A 12,508-nucleotide genomic window follows, 5' to 3' on the forward strand; every position below is an offset into this window, starting at 1 on the left:
ACTAAAGTTAAAAAGTTAATTTAAGTTATATTATAGCTCCTTTGGCTCCATGACTCCTATTCGCATAGGTCAGAGCACTGTATAAAGCTGGAGATTGGAAGCCACTAGACAAGTAAACACGCACACACTAAAAGCGCGAGGTCATGATGCACTCTACGATTGATTGAACCAGCTGGTAATAACATACACAAAAAAGACGACAAATGACATTAGTACTTTCTGTTTTCAGCACCGTTTGATTAGCCTTATCAGCTCGTAGGGCCAGCTGCATTGTGACTTTAGATTATAAATGCGGGAAGAAATTTTTTGAAAAAAATCCAACAGTATGTTTTATTATTTCGAACTAACACACGCTGCAAGAAAACGTATGCACATGATGATTGACATTATCATGCACATACTACATATATGCAATGGCGTGCATGCAGTCGTGTATCGCTACTGCGTGAAGCACGTCAAAGGGACAGTGAGCATGAACTCAGTTTAAAGAAAGCTGTGCTGCCATAGAACTCAACCCACTCCAAACTGGTAAAAAGAGGCATTGGAACTTCGTGTCTCGGAGCCTCTTTGACGAAACCCAGCCCTGATGAAATGGGAAGCAGCTTCCAGAGACAGGTCGACCAACTCTTGAGCGGGGTTCCCACACCAGACGTTGATTGACGTTGCAGGAAGGCCTAAAAAGGAGCTCATAGGCTCCAAGAAGAGCCCCCGAGAGCGCTTGAGGCAAAGGCCGGCAATAATTTCTTACATACATACCTTATCTCACAACTTAAAAAAAAAAAAAAAAATGCTGAATGTTATGATGCCTTGGTAGTGCTTTCTGCTCCAAATAAGCTATCTGGCTTGTGCCGAAAAATGAATCTCTCATCTGGGGAGGCATTTATGGCAAATGAACGTGGTAATTGTCGGCATAGCAACGTCTTTGGAATACTATAGTGGATTACCTTGACTCAACCGGCCGGATATTGATAGCACACAGGAGCAGACAGCGTCCCGATAGACCTTTTTAATAAATTTCCCAAGCACCAAGGTGCATGCCACGAGCAACGAGTGTAGTTACAAGCGCTGCAAGTGCTGGCATCTGCAGTAGCAATTAACTGTTCTAAAGCAAAAGCCTAAAACAAATTTTGCCTTGCACGCGCGTTCGTCAAAGCCTTATCATGATTATTTACTTCCCACTCTACAATCGCAGAGATTCCAAACAGTGACTTCAGCAAACAAAAACCTTTATTCTGCCCAATACAACCTACGGTGGACTAAAACATGACTGGTAAAAGTGAGCCGCAGAAACGCTTTGATAACAGCATGGAGGGTGTCCCTATTGGTGAATTTTAAGACTACAGATTGCAACGGCACCAGAAGCGGATTGGTCACTTCTTGAGCACCTCTCCTCCCTTCTCGACCCAGTCACAGAAGCTGCCTCTATAGAAGCGGGCCCTAGTAAGAAGAAAAAAAACACATCATGTCACAATTTCATGAGCAACAAACATGACACTAGGTGCCACATTCAATGTACTCACATAGCACATAGCTTCCATACGTTTAAGGCTATTAAGCAGCCTCATACCGAGATGATACCTTGGCTTTTAGAGAATGAGTTCACATCAAACTGGGGTGGTTTCATACTTTCACTGATAGTTACAAAACGTGAACGATAATCGAGTTGCAATTTAAAGGGCCCATGAAACGAATTTTGGGCTAAAATAAATCCATTTATATTGGGATTTTACTAATAGCACATGGTTCAGTGGGCCAAAACAAAAAAGGCAGAAAGTCAAAAGCCTAACTTTCGGTACGCAAATTTGAAAACACTGCGGACTATTTCGTACCTCCTTCCCTTCGTAAGCTCTCCGCCTTTTCACTGGGATACATCCGCGGACCCCGCAGCGCGTCACCGGCTCCAAACGCACGTCACACGACGCCGGACCTCACTTATTCCCTGCACCCCTAAGCTGACATTGTGGTGGAAGCGACGCGCTTGCCGGACCAATCAACCGCCCCCCTTTCATCACCTGACTTCATTCTCTGCGCGCGGGTATGCGCGAGAGAGCGAGATCACCTGGCAGAAGTGTGGCTGGCCCAAGGAGCACGCAGCTTCCACAGCACTGTCAGCTTCGGGGTGAAAAGCAAGTTTGGTTTGAATTTTGAGCGACGGGCTAATCTTCTATAAAAAAAAGTCGGAGCGTCGGAGCTAGAGGAGACTCCCCCTTTCCGTCTTCTTGGACGGTTTGGAAGAATGCGCGATTTATGAGTTGAGGAGGAAAGTTAAAACAGGAAAAAGTTGGAAAAGTGTTTCATGACTCCTTTAAACTGCACCCCTCCTCCTCCTCCGTGAGAAACTAAACCTTCGAGTCCTCCAGCTATGTGGGTAATGGTGGCAAGCATTTCTAGCACATGTATGTATTAGTGACACTCGTGAGCTTCAAACTTAAATGTGCACCTTCTGAAGGTTAATTTTCACACTGCTATGTTTACACAGGGTGTCTAGCAAATTATTATTTTGAAATTCCCCGACTTCTCCAGGGTTTCCCTGACAATTTAAGGTGAAATTCCCTGACCACTGTAAAGGCGGCTAAATATATAAGACCATTTCAACAAAAGGCATTGAGCAATGAGCACTATAAGCGTCATTTTGCATGGGCTTAATCCAACTTGCATATCCCGAAATATTCGGGTTCTTCCAGTCCGGATTAAATGAGCACTTTCTTACCACCGACATCGTCAGTGAAGAGGCTACTACCGGAAACACAATGAAAACACAACGCTCAACCACACACGTCAATGACCGAATGGCAGCATGGCGCGTGGCCGCTGGGTGTACACTTTTGGATTTTTTGGCTTAATGCTTGGATTGGATTGAGATCTGCAGCTTTCCCATTTGTTACAAAATCTAGTAGCTCTAACTGGATCAAGCCTAGTATCGCGCCCCCGATCCAAACCAATCCAAGTCTCGGACTGGATTTGTCGGCTGTTCTTTTTATATCGGGTAGCACACTCTACATCGGATGAGCAGAACCCGCGCTCCGCTCTAAGCGGAATTGATTGCCTATTTTTCTGCTTCCAAGTCCTCAAGCCTTTGCTCAGGGTACTCGATGGCATTTCTGGCTCATTTTCCCTGACTGGGCTAACTTTTTGACAATATCCCTGACAATTCCACAATTTTTTCCGGTAATTAAAATTTCCCTGACAATTCCCGGATTTCCCGGTCGCTAGACATTCTGTAATACAGCTAATAAAAACTTAACACAAACGAGAAATATTGCTTCTCTGCAGAGCATCGACGAACCGTGAGAAAGTAACCACTCTGGGTCCCAGGAAAGCCCAAACCAAGTAACTGAAGCAAAGAATATGGCTATACGGTACAAGGATCCATAGTCCCACAGTGGCTAATATAAAGAAAAAGAAAAAAAGAAAGGAGTCCAAGCAGAGCACCCACTTGTGGTATCCCTTGGAGTGTGCCGTCTGCATTGCATTGGTTGCGCGGACACCCTTACGACAGGAGAAGATTAGGTTGGGGTCGTCTTGAGAAGGCTTTTCCCGGCCGTACCTTTCCTTGAACTTTTCCGCCGGAAGACTCAGTGCCGTACCCACGTCATTCACTGCAAAAGCGAGGCGACGGCGTCTATAGTCGGTAGCAGGCCAAGGATGTAGCTGAAGCCCAACCTTCAACAAGTACTCGTTGCCTTCTGCCAGGCTTCAGATGCGCGTGCGACAAAGAAAGTCAAAAAGCTCGCTGTGGAGGCAGAGCATCTACTGCAATTTTTTTACTTGTCTTTGACTATAACCACATTACTCAGTCAAGAACAAGGTGGGCATAAATGTAATCGGGGGAAATTCCAAACTATTCTATCGTGAACCATTTAGTGCTGGCCACTCGCTACTTGTTTTTTGGGTCGGATTGGAGGCAGCCAATGATACTCGTTCGCTCCACCGACGCCTAATGGTTAATGATAATGTAGTGATTGCGCAGGCGAGCTGGTGGATGTTAACCATTTTGTTCTTAGCCCGAGACTGAGGCAGGAAAAGAGGAAAGTTTCGAAGTAGAAGAAAAATGAACAGTCGAGGACACGTCTCTAACACAGCTAAAGACAAGTTTATTTGGTCACCTTCTTATATACACTCCACAAACTTCACCACAGCACTTTCCCGATCTCGAAAGCCAAAAGATAACAAAGGTCTCACATCTTTCCACCACAATTGTCAAACGACCTTGACGTTTTCCACAAAGCAATGAACAATAGCTCCCCTCATCCGGAAGACACTTGTGAATCCTTCGCGTACACAGTACACTCTCTCCCTCTACTCTCCGACCCATAATCACAAAGCATCCCGTTAACAGAAGATATCAATCCACGTGATACACAAAGGAAGAAACCACTTACACCTTCACATTCAACAAGCACTTCACAAAACTTTCAAATCCGCAAGAATGATTTTGCGCTGCTGCTAAGCTGTAACGACACCTGACTAATGCAGTTGCCCATTGATTTCATTCTTATTGTTTCTTTTACAACCCTTTTGATGTTGTTTAACTCCCTGTGTATTATCTCTGTTTCAGACCAGTGGGGTATACAATTATTACATTCTTGAACATGTTTCGCTATTTCCGAATTGGCAACGTTGTTTTTGACATTCCTTTTGTGTTCAGTCAATCTGTCATTTATACACCTTGACGTCTGCCCCACATATTTAAAGCCTATTCCGTGTGGTAATGGAGTGGTATATGAAATCCCCCTGGAATGTGGCTTTAAATATGTGGGGCAGACGTCAAGGTGTATAAATGACAGATTGACTGAACACAAAAGGAATGTCAAAAACAACGTTGCCAATTTGGAAATAGCGAAACATGTTCAAGAATGTAATAATTGTATACCCCACTGGTCTGAAACAGAGATAATACACAGGGAGTTAAACGACATCAAAAGGGTTGTAAAAGAAACAATAAGAATGAAATCAATGGGCAACTGCATTAGTCAGGTGTCGTTACAGCTTAGCAGCAGCGCAAAATCATTCTTGCGGATTTGAAAGTTTTGTGAAGTGCTTGTTGAATGTGAAGGTGTAAGTGGTTTCTTCCTTTGTGTATCACGTGGATTGATATCTTCTGTTACCGGGATGCTTTGTGATTATGGGTCGGAGAGTAGAGGGAGAGAGTGTACTGTGTACGCGAAGGATTCACAAGTGTCTTCCGGATGAGGGGAGCTATTGTTCATTGCTTTGTGGAAAACGTCAAGGTCGTTTGACAATTGTGGTGGAAAGATGTGAGACCTTTGTTATCTTTTGGCTTTCGAGATCCGGAAGGTGCTGTGGTGAAGTTTGTGGAGTGTATATAAGAAGGTGACCAAATAAACTTGTCTTTAGCTGTGTTAGAGACGTGTCCTCGACTGTTCATTTTTCTTCTACTTCGAAACTTTCCTCTTTTCCTGCCTCAGTCTCGGGCTAAGAACAAAATGCCTAATGGTTGGTTAGTGCGATTGGTAAAAAGCTCTGGTAGTTATGGAACAGCCCCAGGAGGAAAGTCTGGACTATGTGGACTTTACCAGCTGCGCAACAGTCGCTTAGAGTAAGGGCACGGGTTGAGCTACCCCATAAACGGATGTATATCAGTTTATCCACGAGACATTGTGCAAATGCTGGTGCTGACTTCCTGGGGTAGGGGGGGGGGGGGGGGGGGGGGGGGGATCTGAATTCTATTCAGACTCTTTTTTTTTTCAATAGAACCCCCCCCCCCCCCCCCCCTAGACATGTTGTAATATAACCACCATTCTTTATTCCTGCATTTTCTATTTTGTAAACTGTGGGGCAAAACAAATGTTCTGCTGTTGGAACTTGTCTGCCTGTTTAAAATTCTAAATCTCAAGACAGGATGAACAGTACTCAAGACATTATTGGTGTCATGACGCATGGCTACAGGTTCCTCAAAAATTCATGCTAGCAGAAAATTCAGCAAAAAGAATTGTTTCATGGTCTAGTCTAAAGCAATGCTTAAGAGTGGTGCAGAAGAATTTGAGACTGTGTATTTTAGGGAACAAAGAAAAGAGGTAACGTCGTGACATCAGCTTCAACTTTATTCTTGTCTGTTTCACAGTGCCCCATACGAAATGCCACATAACATTTAACACACATTCTATATGGATGATACATGTACTTAAAATAAAAAACCTTCTGAAAACCTCATAGTAACAGCTGATGTTATGCTGAGAAACTAGGTTGAAGAAGCCCAGTCTCTCAGCCAAATGTCAATTGCTGCAGTGAGGCTTTCAGGAGGTTGACGAGTCCTTCCCACTAGTCTTGACTAGCTTTGCGATTTTTTTTTAAAGTAATTGTGTTGCGTGTATGTGTTAGGCAGCAGCGAGTTAGTCAGCCCCAATGGGAGTCTAATGTCTCTGCTGTAGATGAGAAATTTCTGCCACTGGAGTACCACTGCAAGCCTGAGGTCTTTACTGTGCCTCTCTAGTTAGTAACACATGAACACGCACCGGTACGATGCTCATCCAGATCGAAACGGGCAGGGGTGGGGATTGAGTCCAGGATCCATAGGTTCTGCAGTGCAAGCTTTCACTCTACGCGCTCCGAGTTGCGGTAAGCTAAAATGGCTGACCACCAATCCCTCTGGTTTCTCCAATACATTTATTGTTACAACGATATCCGATTGGTGTTCCGATCCCCCTGGTGTCTCAGATACATTTATTGTCACAATTTTATCTGATTGGTGTTCCGATCCCCCTGGTGTCTCTGATACATTTATTGCCACAATATTATCTGATTAGTGTTACTTGTTTGCCATTCAGTTAACAGTAACAAACAAATACCACCACATAATGTTAGAAAGAAGTTTAGAAAAGAACCTAATATATTAAAGTGCTGCAAATATTCCAAAAAAAAAACAGTGATATGATTGATCTGAGTCATTTTGGAGCAGCTTTTAGAGCAACAAAAATAACTTTTGTAGATTCATTTTTATTCATACCAATGCACACATTACTTAAACACTAATGTGTCGGCCTGTCATTGCCTTCTCATTTATTTGCAACCCTTTAGTAGCATCAACTGCACAGCAGGAGAGAGTCCCTTACAGAAAACTAGAGTTTAGTTGCATGGAGAAGCACCAGACAGGGTGACAAAAAGGTGAGTGATGATGCACAGCACAAGCTGCTGTGAATGGATAGTTTAGGTACTGAATCCCACTGAAATAATACAACAAATATTAAGCACGTAAATTAATGTTTCCTTCGAGTTCTAGAAGTTGTAATAAAACTGCAATTCATAATTCAGATTAAAAAAAAACAAAGCACCTATGATTTGATTATGAATGTCAATCACATTTTCTGTGTAGTACCTCTTAACAAAAATGGCATGTGATTGAAACCTAAAAATAATCCCGCCACTTTTCCTTGGGCTTCCACCCACTGCTCCTGCCAATTTAGTTCTAATTTACTCACATCTATATAAAAGTGATAACTAAACAAATGAGTTGGTACAAATTAAAAAGAAAAAGAGTGCACATAAATCTTTTTGCAGTACCAAAGTATCCTTGCTAAATCCCGAAATGGAAAAAGGTACCTCCAGGATATCGCAGTCTATCATATATACAAGCCGAAGTTGCGCATTCAAGAATTGTGTCGCGTCGCGTCTCGCTCTGGGGGGTTCCTTTTCCCTTAGCACGGAGGTGCGCTGAGGGGAAGCAAGACACGCAAAATCGCGATGCCTACTCCGCGGTTTTTGCTTCTCCGCAGTACACCGGTGCGCGGTGAGAAGCGCACTCAACGAAACTAACTAACCCTCCAGCAGAACAGACGACAAACACGAAAATTATTGCGGAACTTTTGTAGTATTGTCAGTCTTCCATACGACATGCGACCGAATAGTATGCTATTTGAGACGATAATCAAAAGTTCAAAAAACTCGCATAAGTATATCCTAGCGGTCTGGCCGGGCAGCGAGGCTTGAGCTATTATATTTTCAGTATTATTAAAGTGGAATTAATTTTTAGCGCAACGTTAGTGCAAATTCCTCACATTTTCGCAAAATGTAGCGGGAGGTAGCAGGATAAGCACCTTGGTGCAGTTTGGCGCAAATGGGGCTGCAATCACATCACTGCACAAAAGAGCCTGCAATATTGTTATCATTTCGAAGACATCTTAACAGACATCGGAGCATTTTATACAACTTTCTTTTGCACGCTCGACAGTTTTGCCTATTTTGCCAAGTGTGGGTATTGGGAACACTTTGTGGGCACGAAATATCGCAGTTGGAAGTCGTACACGTTACGTATTTGTTACCGTAGAATAATACATTGGCCTGATCTATTGTTTGCCATATTTTTCGATTGTACAAATCTCGCAAAAATTAGGTCCCCCTCAAAAATTAGGTCAACATTATTAAAAGAAAATGCGTGTACAATCAATGGGAAATAGAAGATAGGACCATGCAGACGATAAGTGGACTCACGAGGAATGTTGACGGCACCATTGATGCGGCCATCGTTGACAAGTTCATTTGGCTCCCTGACGTCCACAAAAAAGGCCGTGCCTTTCTTCAGCAAGTCCCTGACCTCCGCAAAATCAACGCCTGTTGGGGAAGAGCAGGTGCTCGAATCACCCGTTTTGATGGAATACGTGTGGCCACAGTAGCGTAATGAGTGGCAGGGCAATTATGGGTACAGCAGCATTTTGAAAGAATAAAATATTGAGGCTCTTAGTTGCGAAGCAACTGATGCTATCAGAGATGCCCTAAAGGCTCCTGAAAGAACAAACTCCCGAGGGTTTGAATCAAGCCCTCCGCTTTCAGCTCTGGAGGACAAAGCACATCATTGTGTTGCGCTGATCGAACTAACCGCATATTATAGGAACAGCTGAACATGTCACTTCTAGTCACTAACAAGGTGAGGGTGGCAGGGAGGAACTTCAGTTGTCCCACCCCCAGCGCAAGCTTCATACCCTCGACAGTGCTCAAGCATCTGATAACTGAGTGTGCGCACACAGTCAAAGCAGGGCAAAGGGCATGGACCACGTGCTGGAGGCCGGGCATTGGATAGACACGACCTGCTGTTCTCACACTCTGTCAGTGACTGTAGTCAATATCTGCAAAAGTTAGAGAATCCTATGGCACAGGCAACCGAACTACAAGGCGTATCTTAACTCCGAATCGGCTACGCTATACTATAGTCACTGAATCTCACTTTGCCAGACAACAGCCCACAAGAATCTAATTTTCCATAAGGGCTGAAATGCCTGCTCTGTATAATAGACCTGTTGCTAAACTACCCAAGCATCGAGGAGAATGCAGGTATTGGTGTTCCATGCGCCACACGCGCACGCCTTCTTCGTATAAAAGATTCAAAGTAAATAACTAACATAAAGCGTTGACGAGTGCACGTGTAAGATGCAGTTTGTTTTAGGTATATGCTTTAGAAAATTTACTACCGCTGAGGCCAGCACGTGCGGCGCGTGGAACATCAATCAAATTTGGTGGTTTTACGTGTCAAACCAACGATGGGCATCTCGCACGCCCCAACGGAGGACTGAGGATTAATTTGGACCACCTGGGGATCTTTTGACGTGCAACCGAAAACTCGGTTACACGGCGCCTTCTCCACAATAAGCCTCCGTCATATTGCGGGCACCTCGGCCGGGATTCGAACCCGCCGCATGGGGATCCGTAGGCCGGCGCTTTCGCCTCGGAGGCACCGAGGCGGCCGCGTGGAACACCAATCCCTGCATTCTCCTTGATGCTTGGGTAATTTAGCAATAGGCCGATTAGCATATGTAATGCCGGTCTGGATAATTAGCATATGTATAAATCTTTCATGCACTATGTCCCCTTACAAGGACCCTGAAAAGAAAAAAATTTTTTTTAGACAGTCTGGTTGGGACACGCAAGCCTAAAAATAAATATTACGCGAAAAAAAAAAAAATTTTTTTTTAGACCAATATTGACGGCGAGAGATTTATTTGAAATTCTGCACGCGAAGTCCATGACGTCAAGACACTCATTCCCGAATGACCATCTTGGTCGTGAAGTAAGCCGATCCCCCTCTCCTCCATGCATCCGAAACGCCCAGAGGGAAGACTACTGTAAAGGAGGTGACTGTCAACTAAATCAAGTCTCGCGCCGTCAATATTGCTCTAAAAAATTTTTTTTCAGCGTAAAATTGACTTTTTGACACGCGTGTCAAAAACAGAAGAAAAACTTCTTTTCCTTTTCAGGAGCTTTTTAAGGAAAATACTTGACGACTGTATATAATGTCCAAGACGTAAAGAGAATAAAGCTATGCAGCTCTGTAGACAACCTGCAGGACAGAAAAGCCAAGCAAAAACAGCTTCACCTCCGTCAGTCATGCCAGTAAAAACTTCCAGGCACTCTTCGCAATAACAGCAGGTTTGGGTCATCCATTCGTGTTGCTTCTCTTATATACATGCAGGACACTTCCTCTTTCTCCTCCTTTTTCATTCCACCAAATTGCTCTCCAAATAGTAGTCCAAAAAGACCATTGTCACATCGCCAAGGACGAGGCACAAAAGACGTCGAACGGCACGTGCCTCCTTTTCGGTGCATGTTAAGACCAACGGGTGTAATGAAGCATATCAGAGGTCATTAATACCCCTCGCAATCTGACCCTCGCTAATGAGCGTCCCAAAATGGAGAAAGGGAGCTCATTTTATTAAACGAGTTAAACACAATGAAAAAACAAAGGACCAACAAAACAACTCACACAACTTCTCCAGCAAAGCGGCATCTGTCCCAGCGTCGGTAGAGTAGGTTGCTGTGTCAACAACAAGGATGACAAATAAAGAGGGGAACTTCAAAGCGGGGTAATGGGAAAAGATATGGATTCAAAGGCGGTCTTAATTACGCAGTTGGCACATCGATGGCGGCCCTGTCCCCCACGACAGCATCATTGCTTGCCTCTGGTTGCAGCTGGATGAATTGACCGGGGCAGTAGCTTGACCTGGCTTCAGAAAACATGCTCCAAGCCCTGCATGACAAATAAGCATCTTTTTATAGTTGGCTAATGGTAGGGAAGAACTAGAGAAAGGAGCATGAATGGCAGGCAGAGAGGTTAGACGAGGTACATATGACCCTAGCTGCCTACTCTAAACTGAGGAAGGAGGGAGGAATGAAAAAAAAAATAAAAATCTACATCTTGTTATGCCTACAATTTGTTTCACTTTATGTGCAAGCGAAGCCAAAGATACAAGCACTATTTTGCCCTGAATAATGCTCGCACTGCACAAGCACATGTGCTTGGCAGGGCCGCTGAAAGCCTGGAGCTCGGTCCTATGTGGAGAGCAAGTTGTCTATTTCTTTTGCAGGGGTTGCAGCACCATGGGTTGCAGTGGCATCAGAACGAAGCCGAGTTCTTATTGAAGGATAGTGGGTAGAGCTCAGAGCAAGCTGCCTTGAGGTCTACCCACAATCCTTTAATCAGAACCAGTCAGAGCTTGGCGTTCTGACGTCATCACAACCCCTACAAAAGCAGCAGACGAACTTGGTCTATGCATAGATTCTGCTATGCTTGCACTTATGTAGGATTCTGTGGGAGGTATTCACTGGCGGCTGTAGGCGAGTCGTGGCATGCTCAACGCGAGCCAACAGCGAGCTTCAACAGCGGTCTTGTAATGAGCATTCCACACCAACAAGATTGCCGGTCTTAGCCACCTATGAGTGTGAGCTAAAGCTGAACATGTTCACTGAACAGCGCACTCAAATATGGTGTCCAGTGAACTTGCAAAAGTGAAGTTGTACCAGCTTTAATAGTGCAAACTTAGCAGAAGCTACAAGAGTAGTTGCCGAGCACTAGCTGCTCGTGTAGCACCAACATGGCTCAGGGCAACATGCTCGTGACTGTCGTTTCGGCTTCGCTCGCGCATAAAGTGAAACGAAGACCTAGTCACGTGTGGATAAGACCAAGATCTCCCGTTTGAGGTCACAGCGTTACCAACGCTGGAAACGTAGTGCCAGCGCCACCTACAACAATCGGAGCCTGTGCACTATAGTTTTGACGTCACCACAGCGAGATTGCGCGCAGACACCGACTGGATAGGAGTGCTGCGTAAGCATTCGGTTGGTCCTCCTGTCCAATCAATGCTTCGAAGCACGCTCGACCCCGATTGTCCCACTTGATGCCGTCCTAAGGCGATGCTTCACAGGTTTTGATTACTTCAGGTGGTCTTCGTGATAACCAAGACCACCTCGTAACCTGGTTCCGATAGTTTCAGCGTTTTCAAGTTGAAGGGAGAAAAGTCGGCATGCTACCTCTGTTCTGACGGTGGTTCTTCTGATCACTTCGCCGAAGTAAGTTTCGACTAATGACTCTTCCGAAGCTGCGATGTGCCAACTTGTCCATAGTCCGGTGGTTTACAGTTGTAACTTGTCCAACGTTCGTTCGAACAGGTGTTGAGCAGATCAAACCCAATCAATCAGCGTGGGAGCACAAGATCCGAAATTATCCGAAAGCTCTCCACTACACATTCTTCCGCCAGCTCTCCCTCAAATCGAAACTTATGTA

At 44.6% G+C, this 12,508-nt stretch overlaps 1 protein-coding gene across 1 annotated transcript; it reads right to left on the reverse strand.

Moving 5' to 3' along the window:
• Positions 1 to 1,209: 1,209 nt before the first annotated feature.
• Positions 1,210 to 12,494, reverse strand: LOC115310651 (rhodanese domain-containing protein CG4456). The gene is made up of 6 exons (XM_029969096.4): positions 12,256 to 12,494; positions 10,853 to 10,975; positions 10,712 to 10,762; positions 8,449 to 8,568; positions 3,437 to 3,599; positions 1,210 to 1,437 (listed from the first exon to the last, which is right to left on the reverse strand). The coding sequence occupies exons 1-6, from the start codon at positions 12,344 to 12,346 to the stop codon at positions 1,371 to 1,373; spliced, it is 615 nt and encodes a 204-aa protein (XP_029824956.2). The 5' UTR covers positions 12,347 to 12,494; the 3' UTR covers positions 1,210 to 1,370.
• Positions 12,495 to 12,508: the final 14 nt, after the last annotated feature.

This window comes from Ixodes scapularis, unplaced genomic scaffold, assembly GCF_016920785.2.
Source record: "Ixodes scapularis isolate PalLabHiFi unplaced genomic scaffold, ASM1692078v2 PGA_scaffold5__190_contigs__length_132052651, whole genome shotgun sequence".
In the NCBI taxonomy this organism is placed as follows: Eukaryota; Metazoa; Arthropoda; class Arachnida; order Ixodida; family Ixodidae; genus Ixodes; species Ixodes scapularis.

Coding starts and splice junctions, on each gene's coding strand:
- LOC115310651 (XM_029969096.4), bottom strand. CDS start 12,346: ATGGACAAGTTGGCACATCGCAGCTTCGGAAGAGTCATTAGTCGAAAC. Junction 10,763..10,852: donor GCCATCGATGTGCCAACTGC/GTAATTAAGACC, acceptor TTGTTGACACAG/CAACCTACTCTACCGACGCT. Junction 1,438..3,436: donor CACTCCAAGGGATACCACAA/GTGGGTGCTCTG, acceptor TCTTCTTACTAG/GGCCCGCTTCTATAGAGGCA.